The 27,912-nt window shown below is 43.6% G+C and overlaps 1 protein-coding gene across 2 annotated transcripts in view; it reads left to right on the forward strand.

The window, feature by feature from the left end:
* The first annotated feature begins 4,295 nt into the window (after positions 1–4,295).
* The window catches only part of HGSNAT (heparan-alpha-glucosaminide N-acetyltransferase), a 34,429-nt gene continuing 10,812 nt past the window's right edge, over positions 4,296–27,912 (forward strand). For both annotated transcript variants that reach the window (XM_036300032.1, XM_036300033.1), the window contains exons 1-11: positions 4,296–4,566; positions 9,428–9,543; positions 12,511–12,647; positions 12,864–12,985; positions 15,646–15,715; positions 19,555–19,624; positions 20,293–20,402; positions 22,844–22,920; positions 23,829–23,859; positions 25,173–25,333; positions 26,420–26,535. In XM_036300032.1, coding sequence (XP_036155925.1) covers positions 4,332–4,566; positions 9,428–9,543; positions 12,511–12,647; positions 12,864–12,985; positions 15,646–15,715; positions 19,555–19,624; positions 20,293–20,402; positions 22,844–22,920; positions 23,829–23,859; positions 25,173–25,333; positions 26,420–26,535 — 1,245 coding nt within the window. In that variant the 5' untranslated portion in view covers positions 4,296–4,331. The remainder of the gene's footprint in view (positions 4,567–9,427; positions 9,544–12,510; positions 12,648–12,863; positions 12,986–15,645; positions 15,716–19,554; positions 19,625–20,292; positions 20,403–22,843; positions 22,921–23,828; positions 23,860–25,172; positions 25,334–26,419; positions 26,536–27,912) is intronic.

Here is a 27,912-nt window from a genome sequence, read left to right on the forward strand (position 1 = left end):
AAAACTCTGCCACAACCCACTAGGAGGGCTGTAATCAAAAGGATGGACAATTACAAGTGTTAGTGAGGATGTGAAGAACTGAAACCCTCAGACATTGCCAGTGGGAAAGTAAAATCGTGCAGCCACTTTGGAAAACAGTCTGGCACTTTTTAGAAAGTTCAAAATAGAATTACTGTGACCCAGCAATTCCGCTCCCAAGTATTTACCCAAGTGAACTGAAAACAGATCCACACAAAGAAGACCTCACATTCAACATTTCCCAAATAACTCTTCTCTGAGCCAGATTTGCTGCTTGTTTCCTACGTCTGTAAGTGGCACACTACCCATCTGATTTTCCAAGGCAAAAACCTAGTTTATATATAATAAAATGCAACCAGTTTAAGTATGTATTTCAATGAGTTTTGATATATTTATCTACTCATGTCACCACCCCTACAGATAAAACATTCCCCTCCTAGAATTTCCCATGTGTCCCGCCCCCTCCCCCCTTCAGTCCTTTCCCAACTGCTGGCCTCAGGCAATGACTCTGCTTGCTTTTTAGAAAGATTAGAATTTTCTCCCAAATATCATAATTGGAACCATACAGTGTGGTATAAACATTTTTGTACCTTTTTTATTCATTGCAGTGGTTTTGAAATCCATCCATATTGTTTACATCAGTAATTTATATCTTTTTATTGGTAAGTAATATTCCATTATATGTATGTTCATCAGCCATCTGCTGATGGACACGGGGCTGTTTCTAGGTTGGGGCTATTATGAAATAAACTGCTGTTACCATTTAAATACAATTCTTTTGGGTAAATACCTAGGAGTATTCCTATGATCACATTTAAGTATATGTTTAACTTTATAAGAAACTTCTAAACTGTTTTTCAAAGCATCTGTACCATGTTCCAATAGCAGTGTTCAAGAGTTCCATTTGCTCCACACTCCTAGCCTACACTTGTTATTATCAGCTAATTTAATTTTAGCAATGCTAGTGGGTGTGTAGTGCCATCTCACTGTAGTTTTTATTTGCATTTTCCCAAAGATAAATGATGCTGAGAACCTTTTTATGTTTATTGGCCATTCACATCTCTGGTGAAGAGTCCAAATCTTTTGCCCATTTTAAAATAATTTGCTTATTTTTAAATTGTTAGAGTTCATTGTGTAACCTGGAATTAAGTCTGTTACTAGATATATCTTTTGCAAATCTTTTCTCACAGCCAGAGGCTTGCCTTTTCATTTTCTTAACTATGTTTTGTTTAAGTTTGTGTTTTAAAATGGTTTAGCCCTAGCCAGTTTGGCTCAATGGATAGAGCATCTGCCCATGGACCAAAGGGTCCCAGGTTCAGTTCCAGTCAAGGGCACATACTTAGGTTGCAGGCTCAATCCCCGGCCCTGGGTGGGAGCAGGAGGCAACCAATTGATGTGTCTCTCTCACATCAATGTTTCTCTTTCTCTGTCTCTCCCTCTCCCTTCCACTGTCTAAAAAATCAATGGAAAAAATATCCTTGGGTGAGGATTAACAGAAAATAAAATAGTTTATATATTATTTAAGAAAGTCATGAAGGTTTTCTCCTTTATTTTCTTCCAGGAGTTTTATAGTTTTAGCTTTTACATTGAGGTCCATATTTCATTTCTAGTTCAGTTGTGTATATGCTAGGGTTAAAGTTCACTTTTTCCTGCACGTAGCATCATTTATTGAAATGATTGTTTTAGCATCATTTATTGAAAACATTATTTCCCCCATTAAATTGCTTTGGTAACTTGGTGAAAAACCAGTACTGTGTGTTTACTTTTAGGCTCTCTCTATCTTGTTCTGTTGATCTATATTATTACCTTATGCTGATAACACACTATCTTGATTACTATAGCTTTATAGTAAATCTTGAACTCAGTGCAAGACCTACAATTCTGTTGTTCTTTTTCAAAATCATTTTACATTTCCATATAAATTTTAGAATCAGTTGTCAATTTCTACACACACACACACACACACACACACACAAACACATATACACACACAAGAAGTAACCTACTGGGATTTTTTTTTTTTTTTGATTGCACTCTATATAGATCAGTTTGGGGAAAACTGGCATTTTAACAGTAATGGTTCTTCTATGAACATGGTATATCTCTCCAACTATTTAGGTCTTCTTTAATTTCTCTCAGTCATGTTTTGTAGTTTTTAGTGTTCAGGTCTTATACCTGTTTTGTTAAAGTTATTTAAGTATTAATTTTTAAAAATTCTATTGTAAATGCTATTTTTAAAAAGTCAAGTTCCAATTTTGTTTACATCTTGATATGAAAATACAATTGATTTTTGTATATTGACTTTGAATTCTGTGACCTTGTTAAATTCACTTACAAATTCTGGTAATTTCGGTGTGTGTGTGTGGAAGATTCCTTAAGAGTTTCCACACATACATTTATTCATACCATATTTGAATAAAGCCAATTTGTATGCTTTTTTCCTTTCTTCTCCTTGCCTTCTTGCACTGACCAGGACCCCAGGGCAATGCTGAGTAGAAATGATGTGTGCGATTATCCTTGCCTTGTTCCTGATGGAAGGGGGAAACATTTAGTTTTTTAAGTGTCATGTTAGCTGTAAGTTTAGCGTTTATCTTTCCATTATGTGTCATTACACTTTTATTACATGTGCATTTATCCCTAATCAACATATAGTGTTGTTCTTGGCTTTACACTTTCCATATAAGTTACTACAAAGGCATTTCTGCAACTTGCATTTCTCCCTCTGCCTTATTTTGAGATTCATCCATTTCAATACATGTAACTCTAGGTCATTAATACTGCTGTATATATACCACAACTTATCCATTTCCTCTACTGATGAATATTTAGATTATCTACAGGTTTTTGCGATTATAACTGTGGACGAAAGGGGCCACACGCTGACCTGACAAGCTCAGGAGAGGCCTGCATGGCAGTTTTGCAGACTCGGAGACCTAAAGTAACCACAAAGGATGGTCTGAAATTAAACCTTAACTAAAAGCAGTTATGGTGGGCAGTTACGTCCTAAGCCAATATCTTCACTGATAAGGTCAACCTTTACTGTAACTGAGCCTATCTGTGTTTTTGCATCTATGATAACATACCCTTGAAATGTCTGGGTAACTTGTGATTTCCCTGTATCTGGAGCCCCTGGGGCACAACCAGGTGTGCTAAGCCCAGGACAGATGCAGCAGATTCTTTCATTTATCATGTTAATTGTTCCTGCACCCACCTAAGTATGTGTCCATCATTTTACTTTTTATCCTATCACAGAGGTTTCCCCCACTTCGCTTAATCCCACCTCCTTAAATGTGTCACCAATGAATTTCATGTATAAATACGGATGTAACCCTGCCATTCTCCGGAGCACTATCTCAATTCGTTGAGGTTCTGCTTCCCGGCATATGTCGACAGTTTGGCTCAAATAAACTCACAAAAATTCTTTACAGGTTTCAGAGGTTTTTTTACGTTAACATAACGCATTCTGCTACAAGTGTTATCGTACATGTCCCTTTATAGGTATGGTAGTTTCTCCAGTCGTATGGCTGCGAGTGCAGCTGCGGGGTCCTCGTGTCTGCTCGCCTTGAACTTTATCAGAGATTGCCAAAGAGCTCTTCAAAGGGGTGGTACAAGATGGCCTTTTAAGTCTCATCTCTCTCTGGATAGTGAATGCCTGGGGCCTGGGGCTCCGCCGGTCTGACTTACCATGCCATTTCCAGAACAGTGGCCAGAAGACACCAACACCCATTTGTGTATTGAAGAACCAGACGCAGGAATTTAACAGAATGTCTCTCAGGAGGGTGATCCGAGAAGGGCGTAGTGGCTTGTGGCCTGCGGGAGGCCTCTCTTCTGGATGTTTCTCCGGAACAAAAAGCAGTGCGCAGCCCTAACCGGTTTGGCTCAGTGGATAGAGCGACGGCCTGCGGACTGAAGGGTGCCAGGTTTGATTCCGGTCAAGGGCATGTACCTTGGATGTGGGCACGTCCCCAGTAGGAGGTGTGCAGGAGGCAGCTGATCGATGTTTCTCTCTCATCGATGTTGCTAACTCTCTATCCCTCTCCCTTCCTCTCTGTAAAAAATCAATAAAATATATTTTTTTAAAAAGCAGTGCGCAACCTGGAGACAATCCTGGTCCTTTGCTGAGGTCCTTTACAGAGTAAGCTTCCCAGAGCGCGGGCCCAGCGTGGCCCGGCCCCTCGGACCTTCCCACACCGGCCGGCCCCGCCCCGCCCCGCACGCCCCGCCCCCGGCTCCCGCACGCCCCGCCCCCCGCCCTGAACGCCCCGCCCCCGCGGGTGACTCGGCCGGCGTTGACGGCGTTCGGGAGGGAGGCGATGACGAGCGCGCGGCCGCGCGCCCCCAAGAAGCGCAGAGCTCGGGAGCGCTGCGGCGACGGCGGGGCGGCGGCCGAGGCGGCGCCCGTGCGGGAGCGGCGGCCAGCGGCGGCGGCGGGCGGCATGAGCTGGGCGCGGGCCGCGGGCCGGGTGCTGGCCGCGCTGCTGCTGGCCGCGTCCGCGCTGAGCGCCGCGCTGCTGGCCTCCGGCGACGCCCTGGAGCGCGGCACGCGAGGTGAGTGCGTGGAGGCCGTCCGGCCCGCGCGGCTCGGCGGCCCCCGCGCCCCTCCCGCCGCCGGGACCGCGGGGCGCGCGATTGCCCCCTCCGTTTGCGCGACGCGACGCCCCCTCTCGGCTCGGGCGCGCGAGCGCTCAGAAGAGCGAGCCTCCGGCACTAGAATGTTTGTTTCTACGACGCGGGGTGAACGTGCCAGCACCGGGAGGCTGGCGGTAGCACGCTGGCGGCTGTCGCGGGCACCCCCCGGGTCAGCATCGTGCAGTGGGGTGGGGGGACATCCCAACGGCACCCACCCCGGGCAAGAGTCGGGAAGAGCCGGTCGGGAGCGGGGTGCCACCTCGCCGGGAACCGCGCCCGTCCGCCCGCCCGGGGCTGCGGGCCCCCAGCGTCTCCAGGCGACTTGTGTGCGCGCCTTGGGTCCTCCCGGTGCAGAGATGGAGGAGAGGCGGCAGGCCGAGAGCCGTGCACCCGGTGCGCATCGCTCTGCCGGGCCAGTGTGCGGCGGCCCTTCCGCTGAAGGGAAGTCCCTTCCCAGAGGACAGGACCTGGCGGGTGCCCCGCGGCGGGGCGGGGAGCGGGAGCCGGGGCCACGCCTGCCCCGCGGCCGGAGTGGCGGGACGCCCGCGCCAGCCGGTCAGCCCCGGTCCCGAGCTGCACCCCGAAGGGCCCGGCCCGGCCCGGCGCTGGGATGACACTCGGGAGCGAGCGGCCAGCGGCCGGCGAGCGTGCAGTGACGCTCAGCAGGAGGCAACGTGGGGAGGGTGGTGATCGCAGAAGTTGATTAAAACTCCAAGTCCGGTCCCAAGCAAACTCCCCCCAGCCTCCCTCCGGAGACGTTTACTTGGGAGGTGACGGAGGCAGAGTCGCGGCTGTGGTTTATCGCACCCTGTGGTCTGTGGGGTGTCTCAGAGCGAGGTGTGCAGCCTGGAGGGGTCTGATGTTTTTTTTTTATTTTTGCTTTTTGCCAGGGAAGTGAGGTGGTTCTAATGTGCGGCCGGGAGGAGAGGCCCTCAGCTTATCTATTGTTTCCCCAAATCCTGGGCTCGCTCCGGCAAATGATGAAAATACAAATCCCAGGGCCTTTCTCCAGCCCCGGGGAACGAGTCCCCAAGACCCTCTCCAGATGGTGCTTTGGTCGGGGATTGCGGGATCAGCCAAGTACAGCCATCCCTCTCCATCGGTTTCTGAATCAGAACACGGGGGTTGGGGTGTCAGGGTGAAGTTCAGACTGCCTCTCCTCCCCAGTCAAAATCTTGTAGGGCGACGACAGAATACATTTTGAGGAAGCATTTTAGCTGGTTGTGTTTTGTATGCTGCCTCGCCCACCCCTGGACTCAATCGGGTCCTCTCCCCCTTCTTTTATAATTGAGGAAACAGACCAAGAGGTTGCATAATCTGCCCAGTCCCAGTTTGCCAGGGACTGAGCCCAGCAATGCTCTTGCTTTGTATTTTAGCAGCAATTCATAATAATTATTTTTTGGGGGAAAGGTAGCTTGCCAATAGTAATTGTATATAGTGAAGGAGAACAGTAGTATTCTTTTTGTTGTTGTTGTTAATCCTCACCAGAGGGTCTTCTTCCATTGATTGTGAGAGTGGAAAGGAGGGGGAGAGATGCAGCGAGAGAGAAACATTGATGTGAGAGACACATGGATTGGTTGCTTCCCGCAAGTGCCCAGAAAGAGGCTAGGGATCAATCAGCCTGAGGTACATGCCCTTGGCCAGAATCGAGCTTGTGACCCTTTAGTCCCTGGGCTGATGCTCTAACCATTGTGCAAACTGGCTGGGGTAAGAACATAGTATTCTTAAGCGATCCACCCCAGAACCTTCACCAAGCTGTGTTGAGAGGACAGCCAGAACTTCCGTGCCACCTGGAGCCCAGGTTTGGGCTGGACAACTTCCTACTAAAAACTCTATCTTCATATGATTTGAGGATTCAAGTTAACTTCAAAATAGAAAAAAGGAAAAAAAAATAAGTAGGATATGTCCTTTAAAATATGCCCACCAAAGATACTCCTGAGCAGAGAGATAGAACCAGAAGTTAAATATTTGGAAGTGGAATAAAAGTCAGATACAGCCCTGACTGGTTTGGCTCAGTGGATAGAGCGTCGGCCTGTGGACTGAAGGGTCCCAGGTTCGATTTTGGTCAAGGGCATGTACCTTGGTTGTGGGCACATCCCCAGTAGGGGGTGTACGGGAGGCAGCTGATTGATGTTTCTCTCTTATCGATGTTTCTAACTCTATCCCTCTCCCTTCCTCTCTGTAAAAAATCAATAAAATATATTTTTAAAAAGTCAGATACACAAATTACCATTACCTTAGGGCTACTGAATGGTGACTTTATTTGGTTTATTTCCTCACCTACACATTGTAGACAGGAAGAAGAGGAGGGAGTTGCTCTATTTTTAAAAATATGTTTTTATTGTTTTTAGAAAGGAAGGGAGAGGAAGAGAAACATCTATCAGCTGCCTCCTGCACAACCCCTATTGGGGATTGAGTCCGCACCCTGGGTATATGCCCTACAGGGAATCAAACCGGTGACTTTTTGATGCATGGGACAACACTCAAACCACTGGGCCACACCAGCCAGCTGGAGTTACTCTTTTGCAGATAATGCTTCTTGAGTGTTACCCTGATATTTCTAAAGCCAGCTGTGTCAGGAGTTGGCAGCTTTTCTTTAAACTGAGCGTCAGGTTCAATTTCAGTGTCATTGGATAGCTTAGGAATTGCACGCTTCGTGTGTTTGAGTGATACAGACTTGTCGAGTAAGACTCCCTTCACGTTCTGTGTGGAGTAGGGTTCGGTATCTGAAAGAGGAGCCGCACAACAAATGAGAGAAAAAGACACGAGATAATTTTGCAATATTGGGGGACCAGGCGGTAAGTCCCGAAGGACTTCCTCCATGCTCAGGCCTCACCAAGCTTTTATTGATCTGGGATGCACCCATAGCATAGCCCTTAGGCAGGTGACCCCCTAGTAACAAGCAGACTAGCCCATCAGGAAGGATTTACATAATAATAAATGGGGGAGTAGTTTCAGCTACCACTGTCTGGACAAACAGAGGTGGCGCCTAGCTCGGAGCTTTGCTAGGGCTTCAAAGGCACCCAGCCTTGGGGGGGGTAGGGGGGGTTTCCGGGAGTTCTCTGTCTGTGCTTATCAGATAGTGAAGGCAATAAACAGTTTCCCACACAGACTCATTGATTTTAAAAAAATACTTTCAAATGATTCAAAAAGTACAAAGATATCAAAATCCCCTGGCTTTGCACTCATAGTCTCTCTGATTATTGTTTTCCACCTTGGCTGCATATTAGAATTACTTGGGGCCAGGGCTTTTGTACTTACTGTTATTTTTTAAGCCTTGACGGAAGCGTTCATATTACTAAATGAAGAGGCTAGGTTATTACCTTTCTAGTTGTGTTACTAAATAGTTTCCTGTGTTTTCCCTCTGCATAAAAGCTAGAGGGTCAGTTCATTTCTTCTTTATGTAATATCTATATATATAAAAGCCAAGCTACCGGAACCACAGAACAACTGGAATGACCCATCGCTATGATGTGCAGTGCAGCAGCCAACCAGCCCAATTAGGACCCCAATCGGTACCCCCAACCTCCCACACCCCCCCTACCTGCCCTGATCAGGCCCCATGGGGCCGGCCAGACCCCACTGGTGCACGATTTCATGTACCCGGCCTCTAGTAATAGATATAAATGGCCCAGTTGGTCTCAGTGAAATGTTTGCTTTAGCTTTAGCTAGTATTAGTTCACTTCGTTTTTCCCCAAATTTGGCAAACTTAAATCCAGATTGTGCATGTCTTGGTGGACTCCTAAGAGCAGCTAAGAAAGTGGGGAGTGTTGCCCTAACCGGTTTGGCTCAGTGGATAGAGCATCGGCCTGCGGACTGAAGAGTCCCAGGTTCGATTCCGGTCAAGGGCATGTACCTTGGTTGCGGGCACATCCCCAGTAGAGGGTGTGCAGGAGGCAGCTGATCGATGTTTCTCTCTCATCGATGTTTCTAACTCTCTATCCCTCTCCCTTCCTCTCTGTAATAAAAATCAATAAAATATATTTAAAAAAAAGAAAAGAAAGTGGGGAGTGTTAAGCCCAGGGAACACTGAGCAGTTGGGTCTTTCTGCCTTTCAGACTGAGACTTATCCTCTCTCCTTACCCGCCCCAAATCTGCTGTGGAAGCTAGAAGGAGATTCAGAATTCCAAACCAAAGTGATATAAAGCAGGGTTCCTCAGACTTCAATTAAAGGGTGTGCAAAACCCGCACGAACCCTGCTGACCTGCTCATCCTGACTGTAGGTCTGGGATTCTGCAGGTCTCATGCTGCCCATACTGCACTCAGAGCTGATTAGTGTGGCCAGGAAAGCTTGGACTTTGGAATCACACAAATTGGGCAGTTCAAAACATTTCACAGAAGAACTCTGCCCGTGGGCAGTTATATAATCCTTATGAGCCATAATTTCTTCACCTGTAAAATGGAGAAAATACCTAGCTCATGAGATTGTCTTATAAAAATAGAAGATAAGTGGAAACTTCTAAATTCGGTGCCTGTCACATCTTAGCACTTGATGAATGTGAGGTCCTTACACAGTCCTTTTACACACTGGGTGTGAATGGTGTTGACTGAGGCCTCCTGTGTAGTGGAGGCACTTGTGCAAAGGGGCTCTGTGGGGGTGTGTACACGCATGCATGTCTGTGTATACACAGAGTAAGGGATCAGAGACCCTAGAATGCAGGCATTTGAGCAGCACTCCTGTGAAGCCACCGTTCACACAGGTGTACTTTGTGTCAAACACATTTTCAGGTGCTTTGTTTTTCTTTGATTTAAAAAAAATTTTTTTTCTAATTCTTACCAGGCTTAGACAAAAAAAGGCATGTAGAGCTGAAGATGGACCAGGCTTTGCTGCTCATCCATAATGAACTACTTGGGACAAACTTGACTGTCTACTGGAATTCTGAACGCTGTTATCATGTAGGTAGAGTGTTCATGCTCACAATGTTGTTTATTTTGGGGATAATTTGATATATCCTTGATGCTCATACCTGTAGCCCTTCACATGTTAACTTCAGTTTTACAGGTAAAGAAACAAACAGTCTATATAATCAGAGGAAATATAATCAGGGAGAATGCCTAGCAATGAGCAACATTTGTTTATCTTTTCCACTACCTATATATATATTTTTAAAATATATTTTATTGATTTTTTACAGAGAGGAAGGGAGAGGGATAGAGTGTTAGAAACATTGATGAGAAACATCAATCAGCTGCCTCCTGCACACCCCCTACTGGAGATATGCCCACAACCAAGGTACATGCTTTTGACCGGAATCGAACCTGGGACCCTTCAGTCTGCAGGCCGACGCTCTATCCACTGAGCCAAACCGGTTAGAGCCACTGCCTATATTTTTAAAAAACCCATTTCTCAGTGATGAGCAGAATTGCTGGAGCATGTTTTATTTTAGTCCTTTGCCTAATGCATAACCAGAGAAGGAAGTGAGGCACCTGGGTATTCTTCCAGGGACAGGGTGGTGAGGACAGTGGAGAGGCTCATGATGATAAAGAATTTATTTTAGCTGGGTATATATAACCACTGTAATTAAAATAATTGTGGTCCAGTGAAGCATTACAGGCTGATAAATTTGAAATTCAAAACTTGATTTCCTTCAAAAAAATAATATCAAGATTAATTCAAGAAATTGAAAAAATTAATAGATCAGCAGCTGATTAAGAAATCTGGAAAATTATAACAAATTTCTCTACCTAAAAATAGGTAACATTTTCTACATTTTCAAATAATAAGTAATTCTCAATCTATATAAATTAACCTACATATACCACCCCCCAAAAAATGATGGCTTGGTATCTGATTTATTCTGCTGTATAGTTACGATGTTCATCTTAAAACTCGGCAAAGAGATGACAAGAAATGCAGGCCAAACTTTTAAAATAATACGGGTTTAAAAGTCTTAAATGAAATTCTATCATGCAGAATAAGTTAGCATAGGGAGAGAGAGATAGAAACATCAGTGATGAGAGAGAATCATTGATTGGCTGCCTCCTGTGCACCTCCTACTGGGGACCGAGCCCACAACCTGGGCATGTGACTTTGGCTGGAATCGAACCTGGGACCCTTCAGTCCACAGGCCGACTCTCTATCTGCTGAGCTAACCCAGTTAGGGCATAAGTTAGCATATTTAAAGGTTTGTTTATGTTGACATTTGTATCCTTGAGGAATCTTTAGAGCTCATATGAAAAGAACATGGTGAGATTTTAATGGAAGAAAATAGAGGTTAAATGGAACAACAGCCAATGCACTCTGATATGAAGACTAAACATAGGGAAAGTGGCAGCACTTTCCAAATTCATACATTTAACACAATTGTTATTAATATATAAATGGATACTTTAGAGAATCTGCATAAATAATTCCAAAATTTATATGAAAGAGTGAGCAAGAGAATCAAAGGACAGCCCAAAAGGAGAATGGGCACCATGAAGACCAGGTCAAATCTATTGTGACCTACACTGGCTAGGTAGCCAAAAAAGAAGGGAAGCCCAGGTGGTGTTGCTCAGTGGTTGGGCATTGACCTATGAACCAGGAGGCCACAGTTCGATTCCCAGTCAGGGCACATGCCCAAATTGTGGGTTCAGTCCCCAGTGGGGGACATGCAGAAGGCAGCTGATCAATAATTCTCTCATCATTGATGTCTCTATCTCTCTCCCTTCCTCTCTGAAATCAATAAAAACAATATATATATCTCAGAAGTCAAGACCAGGAGCAAAGTAAATGTAAGAAGCAAAAGCTAATTTAACATATTACAACTAAAACCCTGGGGAAAGGCATTTAGAATTATTGTATACTATCTATCAAATGTCCCAAGTGGGTTCAAGTTTTATAAAACCTCCACAACTTAAAAAATACTAAAAAGGGCAGAGTACATTTTTAAACTAATGACGCAATAGAAGAAATGACAAGACAAATTAACACGACTGAATAAACTTTAAACATTTGTAATTAAAAACGAGGATATAACACGATGAAAAGGAAAGCCTTAGAGTGGGGAAATAGTTGATAGTTAAAAGTTTAATATTATAGTATATGAGGATGACATTTCTACTATTATGTTCAAGGGAATTTGGTGTTTAAAAGATAGCTTACACCATAGGAAACAAAATTGCAAAAGAATATTGAATTATTTAATCTGATGATTTAAAAATGCAATCTTAATGTGATATCATAAATACCTAGTACATGAACAAAAAGAAGAATGATTTTTAAATCCTGGGAAGGCTAGTGAGAAATAAATATATTGTAATTTTTCTTGAGTGCTATTTGGCACATATAACAAAAACCATTAACATGATTATTTTTTATCCAGTAATTTTATTTTTTGAGGTTTATTTTAGGGAAAGAATTTAAATGAATAAGAGCACCATGTATAGATCTTTTAAAACAGAATAACTTATATAAATTATAAATATATATAATATACTTACATTATATATTTATTTTTACAACAATATAATTCATATAAATTACATATAAAAAGATAAAACAAGCTTTGAAAGCAGCCTAAAAACACAAAATTGTAATGTTTGATGACATATAATACAATCATTAAAAGTTATACATATGCAAATTGTGTAGAATCATGGAAATTTATTTGTTAAATAATAATCAAAACAGTAGAATGCAAGATGTAATATATGCTTTGTATTTGTTAATTATGTGAAAAATCTACCTGTGAATAAAGGTTGTATAATTCCATAACAATACATACTTACATAGGCAAATTTTATCTAAATTATTGAAATTTAAAAAAAATTTTCGTAAGTATGAAAGGAAGTCATCTCAGGATCTTCAGTTGGATGTTCATGTCCTCCAAACCAGCAGACTTCCCAGCACCTCCGACGTGTGCTCATGCTTTTATTTTGTAGTGCTTGCCCCAGCTTCTGGGGAATGTTTCTGGGAGTGGAGAACCTGGGAAGCCCAGCATGGCACCTGTGGCTGTGAGCACCCAGCACACATCCATCCTGCAACTCAACGACACACTGGAAGAGAAGGAAGTCTGTAGGTTTGTACCTGCTTTGCTGTGACCTACCGCAGTCTGTTTTCTCCCTGCTTTTCTTCTTATTTGGTTTTTAGCTTTTTCTCCCTTCAAAATATTTTCCTTTATCTTTCTTGGTCTGCACCCAGGGATGCTTGTCACTCTGCTTTCATTACTTCACCAAAATCCAGCTCTTTTTCCCCTGATCTAACCATTTTTCTTAATTTTACCTAATCTTTATAGGCTGAAGTACAAATTTGGTGAATTTGGAAACTATTCTCTCTTGGTCAAGCATATCCATAATGGAGTCAACGAAACTGCTTGTGACCTAGTCGTTAATAAGAATCCAGTCGACAGTAACCTTCGTATGTATACACTCTTTGTTGACTTTTTAAACTTTGCATTTTCAAGCGTTTTAGTTTGAGTACTGTTTGCAATACTTTGCAATTTAAAACCTGGATTATAGGTTATCTGTCTCATAGTTATGGTATATTTAAAATGTACTTATTGTTCCGAAACCGGTTTGGCTCAGTGGATAGAGCGTTGGCCTGCGGACTGAAAGGTCCCAGGTTCGATTCCGGTCAAGGGTATGTACCTGGGTTGTGGGCACATCCCCAGTGGGAAGTGTGCAGGAGGCAGCTGGTCGATGTTTCTCTCTCATCGATGTTTCTAACTCTCTATCTCTCTCCTTTCCTCTCTGTAAAAACTCAATAAAGTATATAAAAAAAAAAAATAAAAATAAATAAAATGTACTTATTGTGTCATTGGTATTTAAAGTACCAAGAAGATTATGTGACATATAAAAAAATTATATGGTATATCACCATAGTCTCATAGTTTAATTATGAAGCATAAATAAGACAAAAAAGTTTGCCCTGATCGGTTTGGCAGGGTGGATAGAGCGTCGGCCTGCAGACTCAAGGGTCCCAGGTTCGATTCCGGTCAAGAGCATGTACCTTGGTTGCGGGCACATCCCCGGTGGGCAGTGTGCAGGAGGCAGCTGATCGATGTTTCTAACTCTCTATCCCTCTCCCTTCCTCTCTGTAAAAAAATCAATAAAATATATTTTTTAAAAAAAAGAAAGGGCCAATGTGGGACAATTTAAGTACTAAAAAGAATAATGAATGTAATCAATGGAAACACATTGATTATACAAAACCCAATGAGTTCACTGTGAAACTCAAAAGAGCAAGGCCCCTCTCCCCAAACTAAAACAAAACCAGGTTACAGGGCACCTGAAGGTAACTAATGTGACTTAAAATTGTCAGTTGAAAGGAAGGCTTGAAGCCTGTATCCTGTTTTTCCTGTTTCAGCTATATTTTAGGATAATTACATAGTCCTAGATCATGAGGGTAAATTCTTTAGAGAAGAGTTCCAGTTACTATAGGGCAGGATAGCAGAATATTTCGTAATCCCTAATGAAATAATTGCTTTAGGCGAAAAATCATGAGTGGGTGATACCATCCAATGAAACGGGAACTTAACCAGGGAGGGGTCAGGCTTCCACAGGCTGAACACAGCATCGGCACAGGGTCAGTCTCAGGTGTTCAGAGTACAGTGGGAAAAATACCACCTGTGAAGCATTCTTCCCCAAGACGGTGACCTTTTTAGTCAAGCCTTTACAGCTGCTTTCCTACGTACAGAACATTTGGAGGGTCGAAGCACACGTTCGGTGGCACCATGAGGAAGTGTACTGACTGACCTGGGACATGAGACATACTCACAGATGACAGCTGACCTGGTGTTTGAACCAAGTCAATGGCTGCTTATGATGAAATGAGACTTAAGAGACAACACAAGCCAATGCAAGATGTGAACCTTGTTTGAATCCAGATTTGAACCCACTAGCTACAAAAAACGGGAATTATTGCTAATTTTGCATGACACTGTGGTTATATCACAAAAGGTCCATTTTTAAGCAACTTTTAATTCTGAAATAGTTTTAGACTTCTAGAAACAGTGCAAAAAAGAGTTCCCATATACCTTGTACCCAGTTTTTCCTAAACCCCTAAAGCAGTGGTTCTCAACCTTCTGGCCCTTTAAATATAGTTCCTCATGTTGTGACCCAACCATAAAATTATTTTCGTTGCTACTTCATAACTGTAATGTTGCTACTGTTATGAATCGTAATGTAAATATTTGATATGCATGATGGTCTTAGGCGACCCCTGTGAAAGGGTCGTTCGACCGCCAAAGGGGTCGCGACCCACAGGTTGAGAACCACTGCCCTAAAGTATATCATCATAGTACAAAGATCCCATGTACGATTATTGAAACCAGGAACTTAACATTGGTACAGTGCTGCCTTCTCATCACATACTTTTCCTTTTTCTCCTGTTGTTCCTTCTAATTTTTTTTTTTTTTTTTCTGGTCCAGGATCCAATCCAGGATCCCACAGTGCATTTGAATGTGAGGCTCCTCCTGTAATCTAGGACAGTTCTTTGTCTTTCATGACCTTGACACTTTTGAAGCGGACTGGCCAGTTTGTTAATTGGTTTATTTGCTGTTCTCTCAGGATGAGGTTGTGCATTTTCAGTAGATTATTGTGGAAGTGATGTGCCCTTCTCAGTGGATCGTGTCAGAAGCTGCATGATGCTGATGCATCTTTTACGAGACCGTAGCTTTAGAGATAGAACTGCGATGGAGGGGCGTGGTGGGTGTCTGGGATTTGCTTTAAAACACTTCAGGCCAAAAAGAGAGAGGGGAGAGTGGTAATAGATAAAGCAAGAGTGACAGTATTTTGACAATTCTAGAATTTAGGTGATGGGTGTGTGTGGGTTTATTGTACAATTCTCCGTATTTTTGTGTAGTTTGGTATTTTTCATAATGAATATTAGCACTCCCCTTATGAAGTGTTCTCAGTTGTTTATAGGAAATCTAGCATAACAATATCGGCTTTTCTTTCATTTGTTGTGATTTTTATTTTTTTGCATTTTTTCATTTACAGATTAAATGTAATAACATGACCACTTTGATTCTTCTGATGACACTTTTGGTGATAACATGCTTTCTGTTATTCTTATAGCTGTGTGTATTGCCTTCCTTGTTGGTCTGGCGGTCATCATTGCTGTGTGCTTTCTAAGGTTCTTGTTGAGGTAAGCACCACTGGGGAAAGCAGTAGTATTCTTTGATGAAAGGAATGCTTACTGTGTCCACCATGCCCCTTCCAGCCCTCGGACTAGGGATTCAGTGTAGCATAAGAGATGATCCCTGACTTCAATGAAATGATAGCCTAGTTCTATTGGGTCTCGGCCTTCAGTCCTCCCAAATGGCTGAAAAAGTAGAAGCAAATGCTTGAGAAATAATTTCCTGAGTCTCACATCCTGCTTTATGATGAGTAGAGGTGGTGATGAGTGTAGGAGGTGGTTTCTACAGTGGACTTTTCTTCCTTCCCTCTGGCTCTGAGCCCTGGGGCCACCCCTCTAATCCAGTTTCCCAACTCCCGCCAGCCTGGGCATCTGGCAGCAGAGATGGAGGATGAGGTGTGGTACCTCCGGACCCCAGCAGGGACTCCTTCCCTTTGTTGGGTTAGCAGTTTGAGAGGAAATTCTTCGTCGAGTAACAGCGATTCTGGTGAGAGTGAATTAATAGACTGGAAAAGAAAAAGAAAGTAAAGTAGATCCAGGCCTGGCAAATCATCTTTCAAAGGAAAGTTCCTTGCTGGGGTCCTACCCCAGCAGGTCCAGGGGTCCCCAAACGTGTGGACAGAGTCGGCGAAGAAGGAATGACACGGAGACAGCGTTCAGTTGATCAGCAGCCTAGCCAAGATCTCTAGCCAGGATCTCCAGCCAAGTTCTGGTCTGGATCTCCAGCCAAGTTCTGTTCAGGATCTCCAGCGAAGTTCTGGTTAGGATCTCTAGCCAGGTTCTGTGTCCATGTTCTCTTGCTAGGTTCTCCAGCCAGGTTCTGTAGCCATGTTCCCTCGCTAAGTTCTCCAGCCAGGTTCTGTCCAGGTTCTCCAGCCAGGTTCAGTCACCAGGTTCTAGTCAGGTTCTCTTGCCATGTTCTATCCAGGTTCTGTCTCTAGGTTCTTCAGCCAGGTTCTCTCGCTAGGTTCTGTCTCTAGGTTCTGTGGCCAGTTTCTGTCCAGGATCTTTTGCCATGTTCTCTCCAGTGAAGTTCTTCTGTCTCTAGGTTCTGTGTAGGTTCTGTGTAGGTTCTGTGTCTAGGTTCTGTGTTCTAAGTTCTGTGTCTAGGTTCTGTGTCTGGGTTCTGTGTGTAGGTTCTGTGTCCAGGTTCTGTGTAGGTTCTGTGTCTAGGTTCTGTGTCTAGGTTCTGTGTAGGTTCTCTCTCCTGTTGTCTTGTTACATCTGTATTTATACCAGTTGATTCCAATCCTATCAATCTCTATTCCAAAGGTTAGGGCGTTTCTTATCTCCATTCCAGGGAGTAAAGATTATGTAGCTTAAGCATGATTGTTCGTAGTTAAAGTGATTAATTACCCGCCTGGCACTTAGTTAAGGGGTTTTATTCCCTCCCTAACTTCAGGGGGAAATCCCTACCTGGGGAAACAACCTTTCTCAGAGAGGTGACCTTGGTTAAAACACATAGTGCCAAGAAGGTGAGCAAACATATTAAGAACAGTATGCCATATATGCCAGGTCCCTTGAAACAGCAAGGATGGACCAGCTCCCGGCAGTTCCTGTATGTTTTAAAAGGAATAAGATAGATTTTTCATGCACTCAGCCTGTTAGGGTCTCAGGAAGGACCACAGGGTTTTATTGGTGAGCTGTATGCAAATTGGAAGGAAGAGAACCTGGCCTTTAAGGTTGCTCACTCTGGGAGCCCTGCAACTTTAGGGCTTTTATGCACTTTGACCCACTGCCTTTATGCATCCCAGAAATAACTCCTGTAGGGGAAACCTGACTGTATGTAGGGGTAACAGGATGACTTGCTGCTCAGAAGCAAGTGTGGAATCTACCTGCTTTTTAGGGACAGAGTATGATCCTAGCAGAGGCGTTTCATTTCTTTGAATTAAGGTATCATCTTGTCAATCTTTGGATATGATGCAAATACTGTTCCAGTTTGTTAGGATTTTCTTCATGTGGAGCTTTTCATGTGAATGTATCTATTGCATCACTTTCTAAAGTAATTGGTAGCTGATACCAAGCTCTGGCAGAGGGAGGAGGTACCACCTCACTCCACTGGGAATTGAAACTGCTTTGCGTGAGAGTCTGCCTTTGCAGCCTGCAGGCAGAATGCAGTGATTGGCAAAGCAAGATCCCTGTCTTTGCCCCGTTACTCCCCCGCATGCCCATGGAAGTCTGGGGAAGTTCAGGTTCGTCTGAACCAGAAAAAGTAGTAAGAATACAGCTTCTCTCTTTTCACTTGGAGAACACGCATGTACAACAATTTTTAAAAGTTCAATTTTAAAATATTTTAACTTCTCCTTTTCACCCTTCCTTAGATGCCTCTATTTTAATATTGTTCATGTAACAGTGATGTTACCAGTTCTGAGTAAACTAGAAATAGGAGTTGAGTTGTGGAGAAAACAAGAGAAGAGATTAAAAATATATTCAGCCCTAGCCAGTGTGCTCAGGGGATAGAGCACCGGCCTGCAGACCAAAGGTTCCGGGTTCGATTCCAGTCAAGGGCACATACCTTGGTTGCAGGCTCCTCCCAGGCCTGGGCCCTGGTCAGGGCTCATGCAGGAGGCAACCAATTGATGCGTTTCTCTCACATCAACGTTTCTCTCTGTCTTTCCCTCTCTCTTCCACTCTCCCTAAAAATCAATGGAAAAATATGATGAGGATTAACAACAACAACATAAATAGATTCACTGACTCTATAGATCATGCTTGATACTAATTTAAACAATTATACTGTAAGGAAAAACTTATGAGATTGAGAAATTGAACTGGCCATTTGATAATATTAAGGAATTATTGATAATATTTTAAAATGCAATAAAGGTACTACAGTTATATTTAAAAATTGAAAAGTTTTTATTGTTTGGAGATATATACTGAAGTGTTTATGGATGAAATGATATGATGTTTGGGATTCTTTTAAAATGAAAGGGGTATTGTGTGGAAGTGTGGAGGAAGTAAGACCGACATGTGTCGTTGCAGCTAGGAGGTTGGTCTATGAGACTTATTATACTAGTTCCTCTACTTCTGCATATGCCTGAAACTTTCCACAATAAAAAAAAAAGAGAGAGAGAGAAAGAAAGAAAAAGGAAAAAATCCTATGTATTGGACAATTCAACTGTACAAAGTTTATGTAAAATGAGTTTTTCTCATTTTAAAGAAAAGCCAGTTAATATATTTATCTTTTGTTAATCATGTAAATCAGTTTAATATATCTGGATGTCTTTTTGAACAAAAGTACTCTTCTAGAAAATAAGAACCCAATATACTAACTATTTGAATTACTCCAAAGTTACTTTCAAGCTTTCTCAGTGTGCAAATATGTATTTTAGTTCAGTTGTAGCTGAGTCTGTGTAATGGGTTTTTGCTTTTTGTTTTTAACAGTTTAGATTTGTATTTCTTTGAATAGACAGAGGCCACATTCTTGTTATTTTTAATAGTTGTATCTCACCCTGTTACACAGCCGTCATATACTGTGTAACAGGGTCATTTCTCTATTGAGTGTGCTTGTTTGAAATTTTTTGCTATTCTTATTTTAATGATATGTATTATTAATAAGAATTCTAGCCACAGAGAATAATAACCTCAATAAACCTTCACAACAACTCTATTCCTATTTCTGTTGATGAGAAAATTATGCTATAAGAGTCAAGCATTTAAAATACAGTTGCTATAAATTTTGATTTGCACTTTTGTTTCTTTAAAAATTTTAAATGTGTAATTCTTTGACTTGTATGGAATTTGAACTTAAAGTAATTTTCATTTTAATCAATTAATATGCTATCCAGTCATTTTGAAATTCTGCCAAAGAACACAAAAGAACTGTGCCTTCTATTTGTTTACAGTTTGGATGACTTTAATAACTGGATTTCTAAAGCAATAAATTCCCGGGAAACTGATCGTCTCATCAACTCCGTGAGTTATTAGAATGCATCATGTGTGGTGTGAGTGGTTTTGTACGTTTGGAATTTACAGTTTCCTCTTTAATCATCTGTAGTATCTGGTTTAGTTCATCTTATTTACGTTGTGGAAGGCCAGGTCATGTGTCCTGTATTCTTAATAAAGAGCAGCTTCTCTCAGCTCTGTGAAGGGCACTGTCCCCTCTGCTTCTTCCCTGAGGTTGGGCTCTGGGCTGCCTCGCGATGTTTCGCTCTGCAGGCCGTGCTGTTGAATCAGTCCAGTTACGTAGAGAGTCACTGAACACCAGAGACACCAGTGTTGACTCTGTAAATGCCAAGGCCTCCTGAGATGAGCAAGCATATTGCTGTGCTGATAAATTCATTATGGACATATGGATGCCCCCTTGCGGACATTCTTGCTTGTATGTTTGCACAGATGCACTTATGGACCAGTTCTTCATGGTCGTGTATCAGCATGGGCAGTGCAAGCTCAGCAAAAGGCACAAAACCAAATAAAGGAAAAACTAAACCTCCAGATGGGATCCTTACAAAAGCAAATTGAAGTACTGTTCAGAACAACGATCTTTATCTGTCCACGTGGTTCACTTCTCCCTAAACAATGGGAAAATGAAATTTACTCCCTAGCATTATGAATCACTTGTCCGTCTCCCCTTTTTTCTGAAGGAGCTGGGCTCTCCAAGCAGGGCAGGCCTGTTCGGTGACGATGCCCAACCGGAAGTATGGCGTCTGTCTGCGGTGCCTCCGCGCCTCCGCTGCGTGGACACGTTCCGGGGGTACGTGGCTCCCTTGTAACACTGTGGGCACAGGTAGTCTCAGGTTACATGTTTACACATAAACACACTTTTATGTTAAAAGTATTTCATATTTCTTTTTGTTTTCTAGTTTTTTTTTCTTTTTTTAATTGCTTAAAGTATTACAAAGGGTATTACATATGTTTCCTTTTTTCCCCCTCCTTGACATTCCCCCAGCCTTCCCTACCCCCCAGTGTTTTGTGTCCATTGGTTATGCTTATATGCATGCATACAAGTCCTTCGGTTGATCTCTTACCCCCTCTCCCGCCCCCCAACCCTCCCCGGCCTTCCTGCTATAGTTTGATAGTCTGTTTGAGGCTGCTCTGCCTCTGTATCTACTTTTGTTCATCAGTTTATAATGGTCTTTATTATCCATAAATGAGTGAGATCATGTGGTATTTTTCTTTCATTGACTGGCTTATTTCACTTAGCATAATTTCATATTTCTTTTACTTTCTAGGCTAGAAAGGATTTCTTGCTATAAAAGAAAAGCAGCAGCCATAGCTGGTTTGGCTCAGTGGATAGAGTGTCAACCTGCGGACTGAAGGGTCCCGGGTTCAATTCCAAGCAAGGGCACATACCTTAGTTGCAGATTCCCTGGCCCTGGTCGGGGTGTGTGCAGGAGGCAACTAGTTGATGTGTCTCTCTCACATCGATGTTTCTCTGTCTCTCCCTCTCTCTTCCACTCTCTCCAAAAGTCAATGGAAAAATGTCCTCAGGTGAAGATTAACCAAAAAAAAAAAAAAAAAGCTAGAAAAGCAGCAGCCTCTCCTTACTGGGAAGCTTTGGTCGTCAGTGTCTGTGAGCTGGCAAGGAGTAGTGGGGCAGGACCAGAGCCAGTTGCCACTGGTGTGTAGATTCTGCTGAGTTAAGGTCATTTGCATTTGGGCAAGTAGCTGTACGTGGGACCCCCACATCCACATGCACCCCCATGCCCAGTCAGTCACTTGACAGATGAGAAGACACGGTAGTTTAGAAACGAAACACCAGCACCCCAAGGAGTTGTCCTCTAGCCACCTTCACTGCTGTCCTTCACCACCACTAGCAAAACAGCTAGAATATCAGGACTTTTTTATAACAAACCCACAGCATCATATGGTAAATTGTTACCTATAATAATAAAAGTGTAATATGCTAATTATACCGAGTGTCCTTCTGGACAACCTTCCGGATGAAGCCAAAGCTGGGGCTGCAACCATGGGATGGAGGAAGCTGCCGCGACTGCGAGGGAGGGATCCAGGCAGCCACCGCGGCTGCGCCGTCCTACTCTGGCATGAATTTCATGCATCGGGCCTCTAGTTGTTTTATAGTTCTGGTAGAAGAAAACGCCAGGACCAAACTCTGAAAATAAAGTATAAAATTGTAGACCTGAAAACAAATATCTAGGTATCAGGTCTTCCATTTCTACTCACCAAGGTCTCTCACTCTCCAGTGATAACCTTAGAATCCTGTCCCAGCGTCACCAGAGCTCTGAGTGCTCCTGGTGTGTATATGTGAAGCCAGGAATAATAACAAAAATGATGATAATAGTAACAATTGCTAACAGTTTTGCGTTCTTACCAAGTGCTGAGACTGTTCTAACATGTCTTAATTTATTCCCTTTACAACCTGATGAGGCATACATGTTTAATATGCCTGTTTCACAGATGAAGAAGTTGAGCCACAGGGTTAAGTAACTTGCCCAAGGTCACTCAGAAGGACTGAGACAGCCAGGATTTGATCCTTAGCAGTTGAGCTCCAGGGTCCCCATAAATGATCACATTGACATACGAAAGTCTTTGTTGCCTGCATTCTACAGAATTCGCATCAAACAATAGCATAATCAGAATCAACGTTATTGTATTAATTTTTCTTTTTGATTCTCATCGCCACTTTTGGAGATGAAGCGTTCACGGGTAGACAGGAACTAACATTTACTAAGGGCCTAAAATTGCCCAGCACTGGTTAGGTGCTATCAGGAACATTCTTCTTAAAGAGTCCCAGCGTTTCCTATGTGGGGTAGGTTCCCTCTTACAGAGAAGCACATGGAGGTGCCTGTGAGAGTCTTGCCCAAGGTCTTTTGACCCAGAAGAGAGAAGCACCTAAGATTTGAACCTTCAGGTCTGGCAATAGTGACTGTGAACCTGAGACGCCTGAATGAGTGGCACAGCATCGAGAGATTGGGAATGTTTGGCTTTGCTTTCAGGTTACACAGTTGACTGTCAATCTGAATTTTTCTTAAGGCTTCATCTTGTTAGAAATGTTGGCAACAGAGGGACCTTGGTGGAGGGTCCTGACTGTGGTGGTTAGAAGCATTCATTCCTCTCTTGCTATGCGCCCTCTGGTGTCATGACTGCGCCTGTGTTTGTAAGTGTGTCTCTGGCCATCGGCCGTTCCTTGTCACATGTGCTGGCCCTAACTGTGTGCTCCTTCTTGCTTCACAGGCTGGCACTCATCCTCATGGTCTTCGTTAATTACGGAGGAGGAAAATACTGGTACTTCAAACATGCGAGTTGGAATGGTACGTTATTTCCTAAAGGTAGTGTCGCTTAAGTGGGGCCCCTTCAAAGAACGGTGGGCAGGAGAGCCACCAGCGTCCCCCAGGAGCCAGAGATGAGGCCCCAGCAGGCTCCTGTCCCTGTAGAATGACCTCTAGGTTATTTTGTCGTTCTGTCTTTTGTGTTCTCTGGCTCCGTGATGCCTCACTGTGATAACACGGAGACTCCACGGTCTCAGCTGTGGGACTGAGAGACTCTGCAGTTGTTAAGAACTTAGTTGTAGCCCTGGCCGGTTTGGCTCAGTGGATAGAGCATCGGCCTGAGGACTGAGAGCTCCCGCTTTCAATTCCAGTCAAAGGCACGTACCTCGGCTGCAGGTTCGATCCCCACCCTGGTCGGAGTGCATGTGAGAGGCAACCAGTCTGTGTGTGTCTCTCACATTGATGTTTCTCTCTCTGTCTCTCCCTCTCCCTTCCATTCGCTCTAAAAATCAATAGAAAAATATCCTCAGGTGAGGATTAACCAAAAAAAGAAAAAGTAACTCAGTTGTAAAGGATCCCTGTCATGTTCTAGATGTGCCTTTCAGTAGAGCCATGCACATACCTTCGGAGACGCCTGGTCCTCCGAGGGTGCCATTGACCTGCAGTTGGTCTGAGTGGTGCTGAGCGATGGCTGTGCATTGGCCTTGGCGGTTGGTTTAAGAATGGGTTTAGAGTAGCACGGCTTAAGGATAACAGACTTGTCCACACCTGCTAGTCTGGTTCTCCCGGGCCCAGACATGTTCCTAGGCAAGGCTGTAGGCCAAGGGACAGGTTGCAGGGTCCCCGGGGAGGGCTGTGTGTTCCTTCACAGTGTTTTCCTTTTAAATTTAGGACGTATTCACACTCTAGATCCCCTTTCCTTACCTCTCCGTGTTGGTGTTTCCCTGCAGGACTGACAGTGGCTGACCTTGTGTTCCCATGGTGAGTTCGTCTGCCACCAGCTCTCCCGCAGGTCATCTCCGGGTTTTCCTTTTCAGCTGATGTGGGAGCCTTTCTTGAGACCAGCCTTGAGCTCTGGGCCACAGGCCTGTGTCACTCACAGGCCTCTGCTGTGACGAGGTCCTTCCAAAAGTCGTGGTACTGGACAGTTCTTCCACTTCGCATGCGTAGTGCTCATCTAAGACGTGTGCGTGTAAAAGACGAGTGTGAGTGTGGACACAGTGTACTGTACGAGGTCCTGGAATCTTGTAGGAAATGATAAATGCCACTAATCCTGAAAATAAGTGTAAAAATCATTCCTAAAAGTAACGCTGTATATTGGTATCAGGGAACTCTGGTAAGTCTCTAACAGGGCAATGATATTCTAAAGTAAAATTTGGAATAACAATGGAGAACTAAACACTGTCTTTACTCCTCTGTGGCTGCTGACCTTCTTGGGGGACCCTGACCTCCTATACAAGGAAGAACCTATGTCTTTGCTGTGGCACCTTGAGCTCCATCATTAGGAAGTGGTCCTGCGTGTTGGTTTAAGTCTTTGGTCCCTTGTGTTTCATCACTAATATAAACTCGGGGCTTTTGGGGTAAGGAGGTTGGGGTTTTTTTTGTGTTTTGTTTTGTTTTTTTAGCCAGATTAGGAGGAACTTTTACAAGCCCACAGACCTGCTAATTATTTACGTATATTCTCTGTGAGGGTCCCTACAGAAAAGTGGCTTGCTGTGTGCAGTCAGAGCAAACTCATCTCTGTAACCCTTCTCCAAATAGAGAAATTGCTATTCTGATTTTTTTTAAAGAGGTGATTTAGTATGGTAAAAGAAAGGAAAGAAAAGAGATGCGTGGCTCAGACAAAATCAGAAAAGAAAAGAAAAACAAAGCTATCATTTTTCTTCCAGGAGCAAGAGTGAGTTAGAAATGATTGAAGTGTGTGGTTTGTTTCTCAAGGACCGGAGGGCATGCTAGTGAATTCTGAGCTGATTGGATTACAGCATCTCCATCCTTATTTCTCTCTGATGATTACATGGGACAGTTGTTCTTGGAAATTGCACTTAGTGCTGAAGAATCTCCCTGAGGACAGGACTCCAGGGCACACAAATCTGACAGCCTAGAGGGCTGCGTTCTATGTTTCCTCCGCTATTAACCCAATGTCATTCAGTAATTGGCTACTTTTAAAAAATCATATGTAGCTTCTCTTATGTAACAGGTTATAAAATATTATGATATGTTACAATTTTTTTTGTATATATAGACCAAAACATTAGAAATGGCCATCTAGTAATAGCTGGGTATTTTTTTTTTAGGTTTGTATTTATTATGGGATCTTCAATTTTTCTATCAATGACTTCCATACTGCAGCGGGGATGTTCAAAATTCAGACTGCTGGGGAAAGTTTCGTGGAGGAGTTTCCTGTTAATCTGCATAGGAATTGTCATTGTGAACCCCAATTATTGCCTTGGTCCATGTAAGTATATCCCCCCTCCCTCTGTTTGTATATATGCAGGTTGAAATATGGAAACTACACAGTATAATTCGAAAGAAGTGTAATCTCTCCATCGCAGGTACCTACAAAAAGAACAGTTATTAGAAAAGTATACATGATGCTTGTATAACTTTGGGCACTATTGCTACCCTATTGGATTCTAGACCTGGGCCACCCGAACCCAAAGAAAGTGTGAGAGATGGGAGCGCTTTCTTCAGATGATCAAAGTGCAGAGCGGGGCCAAGTGGGGCCCAGACCAGGCCCCCTGTTTGTCAGACCCTGCCCTCCTGCCACTTTGCTTTCAGTAACTTTCATAATAAGGCTGTTGTGTGGTGGTTCAAAAATTCACCTTTGTCACCTGCCACCTGTGTGCCATCTGGGTTGCTGGGAAGGCATGACACCTTCGTCATTGTCTTAGGGGTGTGAGCGAGATAGGAAAAATGAAGGAAGGATGTAGGTCCTTTGTTTGGGACCCAGTATCAGAATCGAGGAAGGTGCTGGTCATTGTCGTCCTGGGGCAGTAGCAGAAGTGGACACAAATAGCTGGACACTAGCCAGAGGAACACCCCAGGCAATGACCACTTAGACTAGGCATTAGGAGGAGGTAGAGGTCACAAGGGAAGGTGTCACAGAAAAGTTGACTCGTGGATCTCCAGAGGCGGGCCACTGCTCGCAGGGTACATTATAGGTTCATTATAGGGTTCCACTCTTCTAGTTAGACAGCCGGTGGCCTGTAGGGCAGGGAGAGTCCGTCGGTGGATTGTGAGTTGAATCCATAGTCTCATGAGAAAGGCCCAGGAGATGCACTTCAAGGCTAAGGGTAGTTCCTGCTTCATCCCCACCCCCGAGGCAGACACTTCTGTTCTCATCCCAGTCCCCCAGCGGGCCAGCTTCCTGCTGTGAGTGTGAGCATGTCTGCTGACCACATGTAGTATTCCCGTCTCCGAGAGCTTAAAGAGGATGCACTCAGGTGCAGTGTAGGTGTGTCTTCCCCCTTAGGAGAAAGTAATGCCTTGGGGTGAGATGAGAGATGCTGACTAACCTCTCCCAAACTTGGGCCTCCTGCAGTGTCGTGGGATAAGGTACGGATCCCTGGCGTGCTCCAGCGGCTGGGGGTGACCTACTTCGTGGTGGCCGTGCTAGAGCTCCTCTTTGCCAAGCCTGTGCCTGAAAACTGTGTCTCGGTGAGAAACCCTGTTTTTTAAAAGAGCGGGAAATGTCTCTGGTTTTTAGGACTTCCTTTAGTTCTGAGTGCAGTACTTCAGTAGATTCTTTGATGCTGTTAGTCAAATATGTTCTTTTTTACTTCAATTAGTTATTTTTATTTAGTTTTTATATCAGCCATTTTAAAGTTAATTTTTAAAGAGAGAGAGCAAGGTAGAGAGAGAAACATCAATTTGTTGTTCTGCTTATTTATGCATTCATTGGTTGCTTCTTTTTTTTTATATATATTTTATTGATTTTTTACAGAGAGGATGGGAGAGAGATAGAGAGTTAGAAACATCAATGAGAGAGAAACATCGATCAGCTGCCTCCTGCACATCCCCCACTGGGGAAGTGCCTGCAACCCAGGTACATGCCCCCGACCGGAATCGAACCTGGGACCTTTCAGTCCACAGGCCGACGCTCTATCCGCTGAGCCAAACCGGCTTTGGCTCATTGGTTGCTTCTTGTATGTACTCTGAATGGAGATTGAATCCATAATCTTGGCGTAATGGGACCTCGTTCTAACCAACTGAGCTATCCAGCCAGAGCTGTCAGTCAGGTTTTTTTTTTGGTGTTAAAAAACACATGAAATCTACCTTCTTTTTTTCTTTTTTTTTAAAAATATATTTTATTGATTTTTTACAGAGAGGAAAGGAGAGAGAGAGAGAGTTAGAAACATCGATGAGAGAGAAACATCGATCAGCCGCCTCCTGCACATCTCCTACTAGGGATGTGCCCGCAACCCAGGTACATGCCCTTGACCGGAATCGAACCTGGGACCTTTCAGTCCGCAGGCCGACGCTCTATCCACTGAGCCAAACCGGTTTTGGCAAGAGATCTACCTTCTTAACACATTTTTAAGTGTCCAGTAACCAAAGGTATTTGGATGGTGTTAAAATAATATCACCATTGCCGAAACCGGTTTGGCTCAGTGGATAGAGCGTCGGCCTGCGGACTGAAAGGTCCCAGGTTCGATTCCGGTCAAGGGCATGTACCTGGGTTGTGGGCACATCCCCAGTGGGAGATGTGCAGGAGGCAGCTGATCGATGTTTCTCTCTCATCGATGTTTCTAACTTTCTATCTCTCTCCCTTCCTCTCTGTGAAAAATCAATAAAATATATTTTTTTAAAAAAATAATATCACCATCACCTAGATTGCTGGCTCAATCTCTTTTAATTTCCTTGTGGTATAAGATATATATAATATACAATAGGCCCGGTGCATGGATTCGTGCATGAGTGGGGTCCCTCAGCGTGGCCTGTGGAGATCAGGCCGAAATCGGCTCTCTGACACCCCCCGAGGGATCCTGGATTGCGAGAGGGCACAGACCAGGGCCTCTAGTATGCATATAAGAT

Source organism: Myotis myotis, unplaced genomic scaffold, assembly GCF_014108235.1.
Source record: "Myotis myotis isolate mMyoMyo1 unplaced genomic scaffold, mMyoMyo1.p scaffold_m19_p_3, whole genome shotgun sequence".
In the NCBI taxonomy this organism is placed as follows: Eukaryota; Metazoa; Chordata; class Mammalia; order Chiroptera; family Vespertilionidae; genus Myotis; species Myotis myotis.